Source organism: Ipomoea nil, unplaced genomic scaffold, assembly GCF_001879475.1.
Source record: "Ipomoea nil cultivar Tokyo-kokei standard unplaced genomic scaffold, Asagao_1.1 scaffold2805, whole genome shotgun sequence".
Lineage (NCBI taxonomy): Eukaryota > Viridiplantae > Streptophyta > Magnoliopsida > Solanales > Convolvulaceae > Ipomoea > Ipomoea nil.
In genome coordinates, this window is record NW_017619233.1 from 3,572,572 (window position 1) to 3,594,860 (window position 22,289).

Sequence of the window (22,289 nt, forward strand, 5' to 3'; positions counted from 1 at the left end):
CCTTTACATTATTATAATTCCATTATTATCTAAGAGCATTTTCAATACAAATCATTTTTTCTTGGTTTTTTGGAAAGATTAGGACTGTGCACAACCCGAAATATCCGCCCGACCCGAACACCGAATCACCGAACGGTGAGGATATCCGAGAACTTCAGATATTATCCAAACCCGCATGTGAACGATGGTGTATAAAAGACGGATGGGTGTGATTAGGATTTATCTCACCCGAACCCGTCCGATATCCGAACTATAGGTTTAGTATAAAAGTCGTCGTAGACTTAGGGTTTGCCAGTTGCCACTTCCATTCTCTGAATCTCTGATTTCTCGAATTCTCTCTACTCCTCACTCCTCAGAGCTTCTTCTCGATCTCGATTTCTCCTTCCGTTCTCTGAGAGTCTGAAACCGGAGAACTTCTCTGATCTCTCATTCTTTGCATCTCTCCAGTCTCCTTCTCATAATCTCATCTTATCTCCTTCCGTTTTCCTCTGAATCTCTGATTCTCTAAAGTCTGAGAGTCTGAGACAGTGACGTCTCTGTGCAAAACCTGTCCATCCCGAACTCCCCTTTGAGTCTTCGACGGGAATCTTGTGGAAGTCTTTGTGCAAACAAGCAAAGATGGCAAGACGCTAGAAGCCGTACACCGGTGGAAGTTTGACGCCTTGAAGCCCTAGATCTCAGAGGGAACCTTTGAGAAAACAAGTAAATGTAACTCTATCATTTTTTTTTCTTATTTCCCCGTTGCATGTTTGTCTGTTATGTTCTAGTTCTATGATGTTACATGAACCCTATTTTGTAAGTGAACCCTAATTTTTGGGGCTTTTCACATGCGTGATGAATTTGTGCTAATTCTAATATGTGTCTGTAAGTTTATGGTTAAAGGACCCTTAAATTTGTAATTTCAAAATGTATGGTGGTGGTGGAAGCCTATTGAATTGTAATTTATATTATGATGTCCATGTTGAATGAATGAATGTTGATGGTTGACTGTTAGAAATTGGAAAGAATGTGTTATATCACTTATATGTATGTCAGTATGTCTGATGTCCCTGTTGAATCATGATTATGTTAGTTGTTAAGCCCTTATTGTGCCATTATGGAAGTACTGAGTATGGCTGTATGGTTAATTGGTTATGTTAGACTGGTTAGTTGTTGGATGTTGAATTGATGCCTTGATGGTTGACTGTAGAAGTGTTAAGCCCTAATTTGTGGACATTTTCATAAAATGATGAGTTCATGAATCATGATTCATGAGTCCTGATTATGGAATGAATTTGTTAATGTGTTATATGTAATTACTAGTATTTGCCTCGTGCGATGCACGGACAAAAATTTATAAGTATTGTTGTAATGTTATGATACAAAGCAGAATTAATTTTATTAAAAATGTAAGTATAGTTATACATTGTAATATTTTATAAATCTATATATATATATATATATATATATATATATATATATATATATTTATTTATTTATTTATTTATTTATTTATTTATTTATTTATGATGATTATGAAGTTCCTAAACCCTTGATATTCCATAACTCTCAAATGTACCAAATGGAGGGAAAAAAATTTCACCTTGATTCTGCTATATTATATATAGAGATATAGAGATGTATGTCAGTACTGAGTACTGACTTACTAAGTATGGTTGTATGGTTAATTGGTTATGTTAGTTGGGGAGTGCTCCTTCCTTCTTGGATTGGTGTTCTGTGGAAAGTTTAGTGAAGTTGTTGAAAGTATTTTATGATATGACAGTGAGAATCTCTGGTTCACTTTATGTCACATCAAACACATTCTTCTCTGAGATCTCTGATCTCAGTTGCATGCTTGAAGCTATGGTGAACTCTCCAGCTGAGACTGAAAAGGTATTATCTTTAAATTTGTTTAGTTTGTTTGCTTGCTTTATTTCTGTAATTTGTAAATTTGTAACTTGTAACTTTTTTTTTTTTCTGTTTTAGGCAATGGGGACACAAATGAGGAACAAGTTTGACAAATATTGGGGTGATCCAGAAAAAATGAACTCTGTCATTTTTTTTTGCCAATATTCTGGACCCTAGAGATAAGGAGGGGTACATGCCTCATCAGTCATTTTTTTTTTGCCAATATTCTGGACCCTAGAGATAAGGAGGAATACATGCCTCATCAGTTTGCCCAGCTGTATGGAGAAGTTAAAGGCAAAGCTTGTTTTACCAAGGTTCAATCTGCAATGGCTGCTTTGTATGATGACTATGCAGCTACATACTCTGTCAGTTCTACCCACACTGCATCCTCTACTCAAGCAGTCCAGTCTGAGGCTAGTCAGGCTACTACTTGTACAGTTGGTAGACCTCATGCATCTTTGAAGAGCCAACTTAAAAAAAAAAAAAAAAAGATTGGAAAGTGGTGGAAGCAGTAAGCAAACTGAGTTGCAAGTGTACTTGAGTGAAAGTCTTGTGGAGGATGATGAATCTGTTGATTTTGATGTGTTAAAGTGGTGGAAGAGCCATAGTGAGAGATTTCATATTATCTCCAAAATGGCTAGAGATGTGCTTGCAGTTCCTATTTCCACAGTTGCATCTGAGAGTGCATTTAGTACATCTGGAAGAGTACTTGATCCATTTAGGAGATCCTTGATTCCTAAAATAATGGAAGCACTACTGTGTACACAAGATTGGTTGATGGCACCTAATCAGCCAATCCAAGTTGAGGAGAACCTGGAGGATGTTGAAAGATTAGAGAAAGGTCAGACTTTAATTACTTTCAGTTACTTTCTTTATTCTTTATTTCTTTATTTCCTAGTTTACTTAAGCTTACTTATTCTGTTTTTCACTTTTGCAGAATTGTCCACTAGAGCTTCATCTACTATACCATCAATGTTGCCAACAATCACTGTAATGTATTTAATATTTGTTTACAATGTGTTCATTTCTTTAATCTATCTGATATTCTGTTATGTTGTTGCCTTTGCCCTTTTGTAATGCAAGTGGTGTTTAGTTTCTAAGTGGATTGGCAACTTTCTGTTATTGAAATGTTGCTGCCATTAGATGAGTTGAGCCCAATTTGGCCATTTCAGCAATTCTGGAATTCTGGTAAAAGTGTAAAACTATTCCTTGCTCTCTGTTCAGTTTGAATGCATTCTATTTTATTTGCTGGCTGTGATGAAGCTTCCGCTTTTGTCTGAATAAATGGAATGGAGTTGGTGTGCTGTCGATGTGCTAATATAACACATTCTGAGCAATTTGTCCACATTCTTACTTGATATGGAAAAATACATTCTGAGTAATTTGCCCACATTCTTACTTGATATGGAAAAATACATTCTGAGCCTAATGCCTAGTATTGTTAGTATGTTGTTTTGTTGTTTTCTATTTACATGTCTTATGTCTAAACTCTAAAGACTAATATTGTTAGTCTAACAATAATACAATATTAGTGTAATGTTGAGAACAATAAATGTAATGTGTTTAATATTTGTTTACAATAACTATATGATATTCTGTTATGCTGTTTCATTTTGTAATGCAAGTGGTGTTCTTGTCTTGGCAACTTTCTATTGTTGAAATGTTGCTGCCATTTGATGTGTTGAGCCTAATTTGGCAATTTCTCTGAAATTCTGGTATAATTCTTCCTTGTTCCTTGCTCTCTGTTCAGTTTGAATGCATTCTATTTTATTTGCTGGCTGTGATGAAGCTTTCACTTTTGTCTGAATAAATGGAATGGAGTTGGTGTGTTGTTAATGTGCTAATATAACACATTCTGAGCAATTTGCCCACATTCTTACTTGATATGGAAAAATGCATTCCGAGTCAGTGAGCCTAATGCCTAGTTTTGTTAGTCTAATAGTCTGTTGCTTACTTGCTTTGTAATCTAAACTCTAAAGACTAATATTGTTTTAAGTTTAAATACTAACAGGAAGAAGAATAGATGACTAGATTAGTGTTGATTGTGCTGACTGTTGATAGTCTGATTTTGCTAACTGCTGAAGAGTGAAGAGCCTGAGCCCTGTAGGTGTTGACTGCTGACTGGACTTTGGAGTGACTCAGTGACTGCTTAACAGCTTAAGTGCTTAAACTATTTTGTTAAACAATTTAGTCTTAAGCAGTTAAGCTTTTTTTTTTTTTTTTTTTTTTTTTGTATAATCATTGAAAATCTGTAATTAACTAATTATTAACTTAGTTTGAAACTTGTATAGTTCATAGTTGTATGTTTTGCTATGGTATGCCTTTAATTTATTGCTAATTTGTTATGGAGTGACTTGCTTAAGGGCTTAACAGCTTAAGTGCTTAAACTATTTTGTATGTTTTTTGCTATAGTTGCATGACTTATTTATTTAGAATTATTTTATATTAATTTATTAATATCCGATTACAATCCGAAATACGAAACGGATAACTGAAATCTGAATATATGAAATCCGATAGGGTTTGTCCTTCAAATTTTACGGATTCGGGAGGGTAAAAGAAATTCGAAATCCGATCGGATTGACGGATAGGAAATCCGATCCGTCCGTATCTGACCAATGCACAGCCCTAGGAAAGATAAATGAGGAAAAAAGACGAGGAAAAAAAAAAGATAACAATTGTGTGGAAAAAAAATTAAGATTTACGCACGCGTCAATTACTCAATTGGGCGCGCTTGGTGCTTTCAAAGCGCCTCAAGCTAGCTTCTTTTTCTTTTTTCACTCTTTGTGTTGGTCTCACAAAAAAACTCTAATTATTGCAAATTTATTTTCTTCTCTCTCCTCCTCCCTCTGGTCCTCTCCCTCCTAAAAAAACAAAATAAAACAAAACAAAACAAAACAAAAAAAAAAAAAAAAATTGATTTAGTTCACTAGTTTAATAGACAGTATTTAAGAGAAGAGACCAAGGTTCAGAACACGACATCGGCGGTGTGGGGATTATGGCCAAAGTGAGTAGATCCCATTGTGCGCACCGTCGTTTGACCCTGTCTATTGAGCCATTGAGTCACCGCGATTTACGCCTTCCCAACTGCTCTGTCCGGCCAAGGTGTGGGGGGCTCTTGGGGTTGGGAATTCAACCTTTTAGGAGAAGAAAAAAAATCTCAAAAATTATTGATGGTGTTGCTCTAATGAATTATAACATTGATGACTAAGGGAATTCAACCTTTTAGGAGAAGAAAAAAAATCTCAAAAATTATTGATGGTGTTGCTCTAATGAAATATTGGGGTTTGAAAATTCGAAAAATGTTCTCTGAAAATTGATTTCCAAACAAATGACTCATTTTCTAAAAATATTTTAATTTTCTGGTGTTTGGTTAAATGTCAGAAAACTATATTTTTTCTATTTAGCTGAAAGTTAATAAATTATATTTTTCTGTTTGGTTAATGAACATATAATAATAATAATAATGATGATGATGATGATGATGATGATGATGATGATAATAATAATAATAATAATATGTGGTGGTGTTGGTGATGGTGGCGGTGGTGGTAGTGGTAGTGGTGGTGGTGGTGGAGGTCGTTGTTGTGTGGTAGTGGTAGTGGTATTGGTGGTTGTGGTGGTGGTGTTCGTGGCAGTAATTGATAAGGACGATTTCACACATCCATCAAGTATCAAATCACAGTATAGAGTTAAGTTATCGTTGCACGGGAGATGGCTCTTGTAATGTTAGGAATTGATGCAAAGTGAAGTTAAGCACAAGTTAGAACTATCCTTATAGAAGCTAGGCCTATCATTAATGAGTTGGTTTGATATGATTAAACCAATAACAAATAAGACAAGTAAAACAAAGGACCGGTACTTGTTGATTCAAACTAAGATGTCAAATATTGTACTAAGGATTAGAGAATTAGAACAAGGCATATGGTAAGTGAGATGCACAAAAGTGTCCAAATACCACTCTCGTAGTTATTTGGACTTGCAACCTCACCTTGAACTCCACTCTCGTGGTTCAACCCCAGGATGCCCAAACAAGAACACAAGGCATATATTCTCCTTAACAACAAAAATACTCTCGTATTGGGCATTAAGTGTGTGAATGTGTGGCTAGTGTACAAGCTCTACTCTCGTAGCAACAAACACACTCCAAATAAAGCATATAATTGGGATCCAACAATTACACACAATTTCAAAACAAACTCAATTCACACAACAAACCCTAGAACACCCAAAAATAATATCATTTATGCAATACAACTCATATAGGCATCAATAGCAAGAAATCAAACAAAATCATAGTCCCAAAACACTTAGTTACACATAATATAACAATAGATACACAATATTAAAAGAGTAATTGAAAGCATAAATGAAAAGTAAAGGGAATAGATGAATAAGAAAACTTCTCTATTGAAGCCTTGAAATCAAAGATTGCAAAGTGTTCTTGAGCTTGGAAATGGAAAGGAACAAGAGATCTACACTAATCTAAGCTATTCTAGAGCTAAACCTAACTAGGGAATGAGAGGAAAATGAAAGATGAGTTTTTGGGGTGAAAAGAGTTCTCTTAAAGACAAGACAAAGTGCTTTTTAAAAGTTGCAGAGGCTGGACACAAGCACGGGCACGGGTGTGGCCACACTTGTGCCCACATAACCATGCCCACTGACTCATGGGCACTGTAAACACAAAAAATAAACTTTGTATATATTCCACAAAATTCCTTGTACAGTGTATGTATAATTCAATATGCAGGTACACAATCTCTGTCTAGTACTATGATTCTTCACTAACGTTATCTACTGAAGTGCCTCCGGGATTCAAGTAACGTAGCCTCCGGGATTCAAATGACGTGATCTTCAACAGCAAGCGTCAAAAAATTAGAAACAATCAACCCTGCAAAGTTTCAAAACACATGCAATGGATTCAAGTTGCCTTAAGATCCTCAAATGCCTTCAAAAGACTTCAATACCTTCGAGACAATCAATTCTGCCAAGCTCCAAATCTACTGAAGTGCCTCCGGGATTCAAGTAACGTAGCCTCCGGGATTCAATTGGCGCGTGCCTCCGGGATTCAAATGGCGTAGCTTCCGGGGTTCAAGTGGCGTGATCTTCAACAGCAAACGTCAAGCTTCGAAGCAATCAACTCTGCAAAACATCAAATTAAAGCGCCTGCAATAGCTTCAAGTTGCCTTCAAAAGGCTCCAAGATCTTCAAAGTACCTACAAAAAGGCTTCAAGTTGCTTCAAGATCTTTAAAACCTGCAAAAAAATGCCTTAATTCTTCAAGATCTTCAAATGCCTTCAAAAGAGCTCTCAAATCTTCAAGCCTTCAAGTCTTCAAGCGTTCTTCAATGCCTTCAAGCTCTCAAGCCTTCAAGTTGTTGTCAATGTATTTAAGGTGTGATTTAGAGAATGAAATTGAAGCTCTATTTATAGTGAAGTTTGTAACTAAAATCCCTCAACAAATTCCACTAATATTTATTTAATTAAATTAATTAATTATCTACTAAAATGAACCTTGCCAAAATCAAGTCTAGGTTCATTATTCTATCATCTAATTCAAATTCAAATTAAATTATAATTATCTAATTCAAATATAATAAAATCATATTATATTTAAATTATAATTATAATTATAATTCAATTATGAAATGGGTTTGGACCAATTAATTAATTCAATAGCCCAAATCAAATTTACTTGGACTAATTAAATTAATTTAATTATCATAGCTCAATTAATTAAATTGGATTAATAATCAACTCCGAAATTGGGCTCAATAATGATTTAATTGGTCCACTTGTCGGCTTCAAATTTTCCGTGTCTACAGGCACGGGTGCAAGCAAGGGCGTTCCCAGACTCGTGCCCACAAGACAGTGCACACTGTCTTCTAGCCACAGGTATGCCCACGTCTATGGCTAGCAGGGGAGGCCTCTAAGGTCTTTGGTAATGCTTCGGTGCTCTCCTCGGCCGCGAGTTACGCCATAGTCCATCCCAAAACTCCAAAAATCATTACTTTGGTCATCCAATTGTATTATCGTGTTAAGGTGGCTCCAAACTCTTGATCAAATACTTCACCAAATGCCTTAAAATATCATTTCTTTATCAAATAACCTAACAGACGCAATAATTCCATAAGTGACCAAAATGACACCATAATATAATGAATAACAAGAAAAAGTGTCAAAATATGCAAGAAAAAAGCATCATTTAGGACATTCATCAACTCCCTCACACTAAGACTTATAGATCATCATCACATTGTTCGAGACGCTGGGTGCTGGACTTGGTCCCCTTTACCGGCCTCCGCCTAACGAGCCTAAATGGGTGCTGCCTTTGCCCAACAATTCCTCCCTCCTAGCATCAACCAATTTTAAATGTTATTACTGAGACTCAAACCCGTAATTTGGCTCTTATGCCACTTGTTATGATCAAACGCTTACCATTTACGTCAAAAGCTATAGCTATTAGCAAATGTCCAACTTTATTTTCTTACTTATACACCGTCATCACATTGTTCAAGATACTGGGTGTTAGACTTGGCTCCATATAATTAAATTTTTGACGATTCTCACTAATTAGTAATTACCATTATATACTCCATCTTTTTCATTTTATAAGTACTACTATTGGTTAATCCAACTATAACTTATTTTGTTAAAAATTTTCTTATAATAGAATAGTTAAAGAGTTATACTATATATATTCTCAAATTTTACTCCCTCACTTTTATTCATGATGTGACAATTAAAGATAGATTTTTTTATCATGTGAATCTCAGACAAAATATCAACATGAATAATTTGTAAAAAGAAGTAGAAATTGAGAGAAGAAAATAAAAGTGCACCAAATATTTTTCATAATTAAATTAATTTTACCTGTGGAGTGGGACATGCAGCTAGCTACTCCCTTTTAGGTATCCGATAATTAATTATATATAAAATTCTTTATTTTATTGATCACTTTATTTTATTTATCACTTCTTTTTGTTGAGCATATATATATATATATATATATATATATATATATATATATATATAGAGAGAGAGAGAAAATTTCAATTTTGGTCATATGACTATATGTGTTTTGTTATTTTTATTAATTTCAGCACCTAATTTTCAAAAGTGTCAATTTAGTACATTGACTATGCAATTTTTATTAATTTTGGTGACTCCGATCAAATTACCGGCCAAATTTGGCCGGAAAATTTTAACAATTAAAATAATGAGGGTATTTTAGTCATTACACATTTCTTTCCTTCTTCTCCGGCGAATTCATCTTTTCCCGCGAATCCGAGGATGAGGTGTGCTACGATGCTTTCAACATTATCCAAAAAGAGAAGTATTTATTCAACATTATCCAAAAAGAGAAGAATTTATTCAACATCAATTTTAGCATAATGTTGATATAAAGAAGTTTTAGAATAAATAGGCATCAACATCAATTTTAGCATTTCGCGTTCTTCTTCGAGCAAGCTTTTTTTTTGCTGGAAAAGCTTTCAACCGGAATTTTGGCAGGAGGTGCGCTAGACGAGCACAAAGAGAAGTGCAGTTCGGAGATTTCTAGGTCCGCCGATATCGCAAGCTCCCCTTATACAAACAGCCAGATGTTTTCAATCGGTATTTTGGCCATCTGAACACTAATAAATCGCCGACGATGGCTTGGACGAATGAGTTTAAGTATGCTTTGGAAGGTGTGCTGCTTCGACGGATTCGCCGGAAAAAATGAATTCGCCGGAGAAGAAGGAAGAGATGTGAAATGACTAAATTGACCGGAGGGACTAAAATTGATAAAAATTACATAGCCAAAGTACTAAATTGACACTTTTGAAAGTCAGGTGCTGAAATTAACAAAACTCATATAATCATATGACCAAAATTGAAATTTTCTATATATATATATATATATATATATATATATATATATATATATATATATATATATATATATATATATATATATATATATAAACAATTAAACATAAATGTACAGTCTAATTATCAATTTAAACTTTTAAGTTGAAATGTAACAAATACTTTAATTTGGTATTAGAGTCAATCACATACACAAAATCGCGAGTTCGAAAGCAATAATTTATATGATTTGTGAGGCGGGTCGGATCAATGTGAAAATGTAATACTCTGTAATAATTAAGAATAAAATGTTTATTACTTATGGAAACGTCTAATACTTTTGAAAAAAAAAATTAAAATACATTAATATTTTGAAAGTATTACATTTTTTCTTATAAGTTACAAACACTTACTGTAGTATGTTAATATCGTCTCCACTAAGACTTAATCCCACAACCTCCTATATAAAGAGGAAACTTGGTGCCATTGGACTAATACAAGATCCTTACAATTACAAACACTTTAATTTATTTCTTATTAGTATCACATTTTCATAATAAACCAACTCGAGCGGTCTCGTCTCACAGATACATCTGAATTTAAAATGTGTGGTCAAGCTATTAGTTTAGACTTTTAGCAACGAACTCTTTTTTCTATCTATAATTACCATAAATCACAGGTAGTTGGCGTGAGGCATGCTAGCAATTTTCAATTTGTTGTTTTGTTATATATTCAGCATTAGGACAAACATTATATACTAGATTTTTCACGCGAATGAGATAATGTACGATGATTATTTTTAAATAAGTAATTCAAGGTATATCAATGCAAAATTATATATAATAAAGGGTAAATAAGAAAAATCATTAAAAAAATATCAATATCAAAATAATATAAACCATTCATTTTAATAAATCATTACCACTAACATTTTTTTATTTCAGTTAAAGGCTTAACATTATTGGCTTTTGTTAGAATTGTAGATGTATATTAAAGGTCTAACATTATTCGCTCTTAATAGAATTATATATATATATATATATATATATATGATCAATCACTGCATTCATTCTTTATTTTTATTCTTTTTGGTAGCTTAGCGTGCAGTGTATCCCAGGCCAGCTACTGCCTTTTCCTCCAAACTTCCCACTAATTCTCTCATATTCAAATTTAATCATATTTAATGAGATGGAACAATATTTTTTTCCATTATAAATTCTAAAATGTATAACAATTTTTTTTAAGTAAATAAATATAATAAAATGCAGGATCATATAGCGTTCCCTTATGTATAGGTTTTATTAATTACTAGTATTTTCACCCGTGCGTTGCATGGAATGAATTTAGTGTAATATATTAAGAATATTTAGATGGATATACAATTGTGTAAATTATAACATCGAATATTATATAGTGTAATTGAATAATTGAGTTTGATCGATTATGTTTTCTGATGTTATCATTAATTGAATTTGATTAAATAATTGCTCAATTAATAATCAACATGTAGATATTGTATAGACAGACAGTTTCAAAATTACGTCATTTTCATGCTATATATATATATATATATATACATATAGGGTCCGGATCAGGTGAGGACCTAATCTTAGGTGAGGACGTGAGGACTAATCTAGACCATTAAATCAGAATGATGTATGATTGAGATTAAAAGAAACAAATCACACGGATTAAGAAAACAAATCCCTTTAAAATATTAAAATATATAAATTTAGGGTAAATCAGTCTTATTAAAAAATGTGCATTCCTATACAAAATATTGTGCATTCCTATACTGAGTGTTGTGCATCAATAACTTCATTGTTGTGCATTCAAACCCCGCCAAAAAATCATAGTGAACATCCAATGTTCTACGATGCATTGAACTATGTGCTATAATGCACAACTCCCTAACCTATAGTGCACAACTTACAACACTAGGTTGCACAATCAGCACACACGAATGCACAATCGTACTACCCAGGCATTTATACATATACACAACAATCCAAATATAGACAATATTATACTCAAAAGAACAAGAGAAAAAAAATAAAAAATACTGATTAGTTTGCATGGGCGAACACTCAATCAATGATGAAGAAATCGCGGCTCCAAATTGCAACGGTGATGATCCAAGAAAATAGGAAATTTATTTGGCCAAGGATTATACATGCGTTCACACTTAAAAAAAATAGAAAAAGACACTATTATCCCACTTTAACAAAAAAGATCAATCCAAAGTCATCTCAAGAACTCAAATCTGGATCATCCAAATAAAAAAACAAACGCACAAGATTAGTCCTCGCGTCCTCACCTAAGATTAGGTCCTCACCTGATCCTGATTATATATATATATATATATATATATATATATATATATATATATATATATATATATATTAAGGCATGAACGTTTGACATTCAGACAATCATTGGCCTGATTATACTGCGCATCGTCGACCGTCGACCGCACACCGCCCACCACACATCTATAAATGAAGAAACCAGTCTTCATTCAACTTGCAGTTCAGAACCGTCTTCTAGTCGTCCGTCGGCCGTAGCCTGGTCGCTAAGGTTTAAGGTAGCCGTTACCCTCAAGTCAGTCACACAGTCGGCGGTGGCCGACTGTGTTAATCCTTTAATTTTACTGTTTGCTTTTCTCAATTTTATAATAAATGCACTGACTTGGCAGATTATTGTATCTAGTTATGCATTTCAATTTCTGAAACCCTAGAATCGTTTCTCAAACTAAGGTATTGAATTTTTCTTTCATTTTAGTACTAAAATTATTACAGTTAAAAAGTGATTTATTCTATTATAGTGTAATCAATCACTAATAATCTATAATTTTGTAATTAATCTGCATCAGGTTATATTCTGCGCTTTATATGTTGTTGTTTACTTGTAATTTCCTTGAATATTGCTTAAAAATCTCAACATTTTTCTAGTTTCTTAACTTGAATTTCAGAGTTTTTGGAGTAATTGGGAATATGAGATCCTAAATTTGAAGACTTTTTCATTATATTACATGATAATGGATTTACATCGCAAAGAGCATTTGAGATTAGTTTATGCAACACAAAAAAAAATGTTCAATTATTTTTATTATTGTTATTTTTGGAGTAAAGAATGTTGTAAATAAACTTTTTTTTCTGCATTATTTAGCATATTCTTTCTTTCAAAATAATCTTAATATGAAGAAAATTGGATATTAGACATTTTCATATTTTATTACTTGGAAAATAGTTAAGTTTGACCACAATTCTAATTTTTCAATGGAAAATGAGAACCTAGAAAGTTTTTGAAAACTGGTTATGGATAATGATTTTTTTTTTTCCCTAGAAAAATTTGAGCCATCCAGCCAATAGTAGTTAGAAGACTCTGGAAAGTTGAAGATGAGGATGGGTATCCCTCCAGCCAATCAGGGAGACAGAGACGGAGTCAGAAATTCGATTGAGGGAAGGGGGGGGGGGGAGGGGGGCGGGGAGGGGCGAAGAAGTAGGACGGATTCAGAAATTTTTTTCAGTAAAAGCGAAACATTAAAACAAAATATATAATTTTAAAAAAAATTACTTAAGTTTTTTTTTTATTTATAACCATTACCTAAGAAATATAATTGTAAATATTGTTAGATATGTGCGAAAAAATAAAACGTATCGAAACTTTATAAAAATATTCATAACAAAATATGAAACATAATTAATTTGATAAAATAATTCGAATAGAAAACACATTATAAATTACACATCTCAGTATTAATATAAAAGAATGTTATATATATATATATATATATATATATATATATATATATATATATATATATATATATATATATATATATATATATATATATATATATATATATATATATATATATATATATATATATATATATATATATATATATATATATATATATATATATATATATATACTAGTATTTCTTATGCGCGATGCGCAAAAAATAGGTGCCCAATATTAATATTTTATATATTCAAATTAATATTTTATATTAAAATTTTAAATTTATTTAGATTTTAGATATTTAAATTATTGTAAATAATAATAATAATAATAATAATAATAATAATAATAATAATAATAATAATGTAAAACATTTCTATAAATTTAATATTTATATTTTAAGAAATAACTAACATATAACCACAATATATAATGTGTATATTATTATTATTATTATTATTATTATTATTATTATTATTATTATTATTATTATTATTATTGGAAATAAGAAAATATATGGTGGATGCATGTACATGGTAGCAATAGTGGAAAAGATAACGGAAGTTATAACGGTAGGGGTATGTTTGTCCAAAATATGGTATAGTACAACATTTATAGCATAATGTATCATAAAACTTAATGGAAAAAACGGACATAAATGAAGGGTATAACTTTCATACACACTTATTATGTTTTTAGATATATATGCGCGCGCGTGTGTGTGTATTAAATATTAAAAAAGTAACTGTATTGAGGCCTTAGGGGAAGGACTCAAAATATGTAAAGCTATGTTAATGCAAGGATTTGAACCCAAAACTTTTTCTATTACCAAACACATACTCTACTAACTAATCTAACTCCTTACTTGTTAATATTTACTAGTTTTTTTATACTAATACTAAAACCTATACTATATATACATACAAATATTATATATCGGGTGGGGATGGGGTGAGGGGGAGCAGCTGCCCCCTTTGCCCCCGCCCCCCGCCTCCCCCCTCCCCCCCCCCCCCCCTCTGGCTCCGTCCCTGCAGCCAATAGTAGCTGAAAGACTCTGGAAAGTTGAAGAGGAGGATGGGTATCCCCCCTCCAGCCAATAGTAGCTAAAAGACTCTGGAAAGTTGAAGAGGAGGATGGGTATCCCCCCCCCCATCCCCCCTCCAGCCAATAGTAGCTAAAAGACTGGCCAAACAGTTTGCTCCATTTATTTGGGTAAAGATTGAACCTCCAACCCATGCTTAAGGGACGAGGTGCTGAACCACCACACCAATCATGTGTATTTTAAAAAGATGATTTTACTTTATTAATAGTATAGATTAGTGTAAAATCAGTATTCGAATTATTATTATTGGTGTAAATATAATTAATAAATCATTATTTTTTCCTTATAAATTTACGTTATTACACAGAATTTTTCAAAAAATATTACCAATTAATAGATATTAGTTAATTTTCATATAAAATTTTGTTACCAATTAAAGTTTATTAATTGTTTTACCAATAAATTAATTAATTAATATTAATATTTAAAAAAAAGTTTGAGCGGGAAAGTCGAAGAAGAAGATTTTACTTTTTTAATAGTATATAGATATAGATTAATAGTATAGATTAGGCCAATAACATTCCTTCGAAAGTAATTCATGCAGTATTATATATCTTCTCTTCTTCCAAAAGGCTGAACCCCAACCCTAAATTATATATCTTCTCTTGATTTTACTAATCACTATCGCATAATCTATTCCTTGCGATTCCCTTTAATTACGATAAGGTAATCATATTCTTTTGTAAACACTAAGACTATATGGTCTAATGGTAATTAGTTTGGATTTACATTTGGAAGGTTGAGTTTAAGTCGGCAATTTATATCCTACACCACGGCCCGCGTTGCACTATGCGCCCAGATGCAAAACGACGTCGTTTTATTTTTTATTTTATTTTATTTTTTTTGAAATTTCCCGCCCCAGTGAATGGCAGTAGTTTTTTCTTTAAAAAAAAAACCCGCTGTTCAAGAATGTACATAATGTTATACTAGAATACACATAATTGTATACATGAATGTACATAATTATATAACAAAATATACATACTCTTTTTAAAAGATAATACACATAATCTAACATAATACATAATAAACATAAACTTTTAACATAATACACATCAACTATTAACATAATACACACAAATTTTCTTATTCGGATGTACATAATTGTATAAAAAGAATGAACATAATTGTATAAAAATGTACATAACTGTATGAACCAATACACATAACTGTATGAACAAATACATATAACTGTGTGAACAAATACACATAATCCCAGCAACTTCCTACCGCGCCTCCCAAAACGACCCCAAAACGACGTCGTTTTGGGAGGCGCGCGGCGCACAGTGCTATGTGCGTCGTGGTGTAGGGTATAACGATTGGTTTAAGTCTTAGTGAAGGAATAGAGCCAGTAGCATTCAAAAAAAATATTCTTTTGTGTACTTTCTTTTTTTTTTCTTTGTTTTTTTTCCCAAGACATAATTATCCATCAATTAAACTCTTATCATTTGTCCTTTAATTTTTATTTTTGCAAGTCTAAATCAAATGATGATACATATCTTATCTTAATCTTAATCATTATAAAATGTTAATAGTATAAAATGTACATTGAGTATAGTAAAAAGTTAATAGTATTTAAATTATAAAATTGGATATTATTTTTGGAATGAAAGGAGTATCTTTTTGAATATAATATACTTTTTTATGAGTGTATAAAAGAATATTACACTCTATAATATTATGTGAATTGAACTTCTATAATATTTATGAACATTAGATATTAACAAAATATACAAGTGCCAAGGACCTTGTGGTTCACTGGCACCAAGTTGTTCTCTTATGTGAGAGGTTGTTGGTTCGAGCCTCTAGAATGAGAAAGTAGTTTGAATAGATACTACAATATAACATAGTCATTTAGATTGAAAAAGTAGTTTGAATAGATACTACAATATAACAGAGTCAGTCAGTGGAGGAGATATTTATTATGTGCGTTTTAGTAAAGAATTAATTTCACTTTTGGTCCCACGACTTTTGAGTTCATATCACTTTTGGTGCACAACTTTAAATTTTTTCAATTTTGGTGCCTAACTTTGTTATTTTTATCAGTTTTGGTCCTTCCAGCCAAATTGACGGTAAAATATTTCTGGATTTTATATTTTAGGGGCAAAATCGTCATCCCATGGAAAGATCTTCAATATTTAAACAAAAGAAAAATCATATTAAGAGGAAAAGAAGAGTTTGTCAATGGTCGAAACTATAAATCCCATAGATCTGTCTGGTTTCTGCCCGTCTTCCCCATTATTTTCATCGTCAAACACCTATAGATATAATTTTACAGTGATTTTGTTTAGATATTGAAAATGTTTCCTTGGGATGACAATTTACCCCTAACAATATAAAATCCAGTAACATTTCGCTGTCAATTTGGCCGAAAGGACCAAAACTGATAAAAATAACAAAGTTAGGCACCAAAATTAAAAATTTTTAAAGTTGTGCACCAAAAGTGATAGAACATCAAAAGTCGTGGGACCAAAAGTGAAATTAATTCTTTTAGTAAATTGAGAAAGTAGTTAACGTGAACTCAAAAAGAATATTAAGTGCTACCTTTTTATGGAGTTCAAGGGTGCGATGCAATTTTTTATTTTATTTTTTATTTTTTTTTTTGTGTGTTCGATGGATAGATTGGGAGAGGTCTCGTTTCGAAGAACCTCTCGTGTAGCCTGAGCTTTAGGGTGTGTTTTGATCTGTTTTCGGGTAACCCCCTCCTATCTGATGGAAAAAAAATTTTTTTAAATAATTCATGGGCTAAAATGGTGCTCCCTTTCATGGGGTTCAAGGGTTCGATGCAATTTTTATTTTTTTTTTGGTTCGATAATGTAATTAAATTTTTTTAAATAATTCATGTGTTAAAATGATATTGTTTTTCTAATTTTAATCTACATCTACAAACCTAATAATAAGAACTAAAAAATGATAGTGTAATTGTTTGTTGAAATGAAAGGTTCATAACTTCATATTATTTTGATTTTAGTATTTTTTTTATTATTTTTTCTATTTTATATTTTTACCCTCTATTATATCATGGGAAAATGGCATTTTTTCCCCCTGTGTTATATGCTTATAGCACTTTTTCCCCCTGAGTTATTCATGCATTCACATTTGCCCCCTCAATTATTAAAGAAGTGGCGGTTTTTCCCCCTGATAATATTAAATGGACATTTCTACCCTTAAAACAAATATTTTATTTATTTCTCTTCTTCACCAAATTATTGCTTATACGTAGGGATGACCACGGTTCGGTTCGAACTGAACAAAACACTATAGCAATCAAATTAAAAAATTTCGGTTATGATTCATAACATAACCCAATATTTGGGTTTCCGTTTATTAAAATCGTGAACTGGAAAAAATGGATCCTGAACCGTGAATCGGAGGTTCAAATCGGAACAACTACTAGCAATAGCTTAAATTAGAATTATAATATTTGCAAATAGTGTATTTTTTTCCGCATTTATATTGACTCTCACATATAAGTATATATAATCGCGATTTGAGTTTTATTTTGAACCGTCGGTTCACGATTTTGGATCCAATTTGAATTGTTGGTTCAAACTTTCATTTAAAATTTTATTTTTTTATTTTTAAAATATTCTAAATTTAACACTTAATGTATTTTATTTTTTCAAATCGTGGTTATAATTTGTTGGAGAAGAAAAATAAATGAAATATTTATTTTAAGGGTAAATATGTCCATTTAATATATTAGGGGGAAAAACTGCCACTTAAATAATTTAGGGGGGAAAAGTGCTATAAGTATATAACAAAGGGGGAAAAAGTGTCATTTTCCCTTATATCATTTACTTTTTCTTAATATCCCTGTATTCTATTAGTGTAAACTTTAGTAACGGAATATTCCGTTAACTATTTATTATTTTTAACTTACTCATTGATTTTCATAAGGAAGATCTTAGGTTTGAACCTCATCCCAATCAAAATTGACATAATTGTTAAACATATACTATGAATATGTTAAAGTGTGTTTAAAAAATATAATATAAAATTTAACATGAACGTTGGTCAATTAATTATAATCATGCATTGAGCATTGATGAAACGGTACACCTAATTTACAGTATATATTCAACACAAATAAGCTGAGAAACTATACATATTATCATTGTCTTTTTGGGTTATGAGGATTTGGTTATGTTTTTTAAGTGCACTGCGCCAAGACACTAAAATTGCAGTGAAGCAGACTAGAGGACTAGATCAAATCAAGAATTCATTTCTAGCGGAAATGGCAACAAGAGAAATCATGGATCACGCCAATTAATAGGGTTTTGTATTGCAAAAACTATACTCATGGTATTATCCAGTGAGAGTTATTTTCTCTAAAATTACTATTGTACCAGTTAATCCAACATTTCTGACATATGTCATAGTTACGAATTCTTGAAATATTTACTTTTATAAAAATTTGATATTTTGCATTAATATACATCAGTATATCGAATGATATTTTGATAAATTATGAAACACTAATTTAAAAATACACATTATGAAACACTAATTTAAAAATACACATTAAGCATCAAATTATATATTTGTGCAATGCGCATGTGATAACTACTAACTAGTTATACCAATTTTTTGAATGCTACTGGCTTTGTTCGTATACTTTCTCAACCTACTGAAACACAAAGAACAAATAACGCCCAAGGCTTGAACTCACAACCTTTCAAATGGAAGTCTAACCCGGGTACCATTAGACCACATAGTCCTGGTAACTAGTTATACCAATAGATCTTGAGCTTTGTTAATATTTTCCGCATAATAATTAGTGTTAGTTTTGACTAAGGCAGCTTGCAACAATAAACTTCGATTTCGACCGTTAAAACTTAAAAAAGCTTCATTTATTTTAACGGCGATGTTATCTAATCCAACCGTTAATTGCTATGCCTAAATGCCAACTTGTATCCCGTACCAAATTATATTCCCTTTCAATTATAGGCCATTTGATTGCAATGAGAGAATTAAGAGAGAAATAAAGTATAATTTTGTGTGAATAGAATAGTGTGTGAATAAAGTAAACATAAACTAAAAATTTTAATTATAGTGTTTGATATATATAAAAGAATTAAAAGATAATAAATAATTTAATTATTAAAATGTCCGTGTAATTTATAATTTCTAAAAAAATATGTAAAATTATTAGAAATGACAATTTCATCTTTAGATTATAAATTTTCTTATGATGTATTATAAAATTGTAATTCTTACGAGAAGTGGGCCTCGCAATTATTCACATTTAAAGAATTGTATGAAATTATAATAAGCATTCAAAAAATAATAATAATTATAATAATTTCTTTTTCACTTCTTTAAGGGTCCGTTTGGAAAGCAGGGAAATAACTTCTGGAAAATGTTTTCTGGAAAATGAGTCATTTTTCGGAAAATATTTTCGTTTCCGGTGTTTGGTTGCATTCTGGAAAACTGTTTATGTGTGTTTGGTTCATTTTCTGGAAAATGAGTAGAATTGTACAATTAAACATTTTAATTATTTTATTTAGAATATTACAACATGTATAATAATATATAATAATAATATAATAATAATATAATAATAATTTTAAATATAATAAAAAAAATAACTAATAATATATCAAAAATATTATGGTGGTGGTGGTAGCAGCGATGGTGGTTGCGGTGGTATGGTGGTGGTGGTGGTGGCGGTAGTTGCGGTGGTATGGTCGTGGTGGTGGTGGCGGCGGTGGTGTGATGGTGGTGGTGGTGGTGGTGGTGGCGACGACGGTGGTTGCGGTGGTATGGTGGTGGTGGCGGCGGCGGCGACGATGGTTGCGGTGGTATGGTGGTGGTGGTGGTGGTGGTGGTGGCGGCGGCGGTGGTGGTAGTGGCGGCGGCGGCGGTGTGATGGTGGTGGTGTGGTGGCAACGGTGGCGACGACGATGGTTGCGGCGGTATGGTGGTGGCGGTGGTGGTGGTGGTAGTGACGGTGGTATAGTGGTGGTGGCGGTGGTATAGTGGTGGTGGCGGCGGCAGTAGTGGTGGTGATGGTGATAGTGAGGTGGTGGTGGTATGGTGTTGATGATGTTGGTGGTGGTAGTGATGTTGGTGTAAAAGGTGGAAAATGACTTCCCCAAAAAAAGGGAAGTCATTTTCCTCCAAAACAAGCCTATTTTCCAAAGTCAACGGAAATCATCCGTTGACTTGATTTTCCAGACACATCCAAACAATGGAAACTTGAAAAATGATTTCCAGAACTCATTTTCCAGGTTTCCAAACACACCCTAAAATTAAGTGAGAAAGAAATTCCTTTCTACCAAACAAGCCATTAAGGGTGGCCCACCTTTGCATGTTGCCTTTTCGTACAACAAGGAGCGCACCCGGTTGGATCCAGCTGTAGGCCTGTGATGAAGCTCTGTTGTCAACCCTCTCTCCACCGGTATTCGCCGGTAAACGTCTCTCCTACTCATTTTTCCGTTACTCTCCCCCTTCCTTATATGGACTGAAAATCTCTATTCATTCTCAATTATCCTATTAACTTTTTCGGGTCGGGTTCTGCAACTCTTTCTCTCTGCAAACGATAGAACCCTAAATTAGGGCTCACAGTTTGCAGCAGAGATCGTAAATTCGCTGATTTTATAAAATCGGTCGGGTATGGAGGACAAGAATGGCGTCCCAGAATTGCCGGCGAAAGATGTCGACGTAAATGAAGAATCGCAGGAGTACGGGAAACGGGGGTGCTGTTTTTGGATTCCTTGTTTCGGGTTCGCCGGCGGGTCGTCGGTTCGGACTTGGGAGCTTATCTCGACGTCGGAAAATCCAAAGGACGAGACGACGAGCAGTTGGTTGTCCAAGAGCGTTGAAGCGGTTAAGAAGGTCCGAGAGTGGTCGGAGGTGGTCGCCGGGCCGAAATGGAAGACTTTCATCCGGCGGTTCAACAAGAACCGGTCGAAAACCGGGAAGTTCCAGTACGACCCGTTGAGTTACGCCTTGAACTTCGATAACGGGCCGGATCATAACGGCGATTGGGAGGATAGTGTTGCGTACCCTGATTTCTCGTCGAGATATGCGTCGTCGATGGACTTGGGCAAGAACGCTACTGCGACATTCACGTGAACCACCAACGTGGGGTTCAATTGGACGAGAAACGCGGCGGAGAATTCGGTGGGCCGGTATAATCTGACACTGAGCAGTCAGTAGATTCTGGTCGTATAGTTATTTTTGTATACAATAAATTTCATAGTGATGGGGTGGTACAACTTACAAGTAGTTGACAGAGGTCTTTTTTTTTTTTTTTAATTATTTTTTATTTATTTTTATTGGGGGGGTCTTTTTTCTTTATTCATTCGTTATTTTAGTTTTTCTCATTGATGAAAATTGGAGGCGTGATACGAAAATTTGTTTTTATAGACATTAAAGTTTACATCTAGGTCGAATATTCACAATTTACATATTAAATGTTTATAATTTACCTTTTAAATTTCACAATTCACAATTTGTATACTACGAATACATAATATTAATATATATGTAATTGATTACCTTGTTTTGTACAGATGTCATATGTTTTGATTTAAAAACACATTTTATATTCTAAAAATTCACAATTTGAATATTAAAAATACACAATTTATACGTTGTTTAAGATGGTGCTCCTTGCAAAGTTGCAATTGGACCCTGGTCCATGCTATAACAACTCTAAGTTCACTGCAATGGTTTAAATAACAATTATTCCTCAAATT

The 22,289-nt window shown here is 32.8% G+C and overlaps 1 protein-coding gene across 1 annotated transcript; it reads left to right on the forward strand.

Moving 5' to 3' along the window:
- The first annotated feature begins 20,847 nt into the window (after positions 1-20,847).
- Positions 20,848-21,958, forward strand: LOC109158099. Its single transcript, XM_019305919.1, has 2 exons — positions 20,848-20,996; positions 21,132-21,958. Exon 2 carries the CDS (start codon positions 21,202-21,204, stop codon positions 21,661-21,663), a length of 462 nt encoding a protein of 153 aa, XP_019161464.1. The 5' UTR covers positions 20,848-20,996; positions 21,132-21,201; the 3' UTR covers positions 21,664-21,958.
- Positions 21,959-22,289: the final 331 nt, after the last annotated feature.

Coding starts and splice junctions, on each gene's coding strand:
- LOC109158099 (XM_019305919.1), top strand. CDS start 21,202: ATGGAGGACAAGAATGGCGTCCCAGAATTGCCGGCGAAAGATGTCGAC.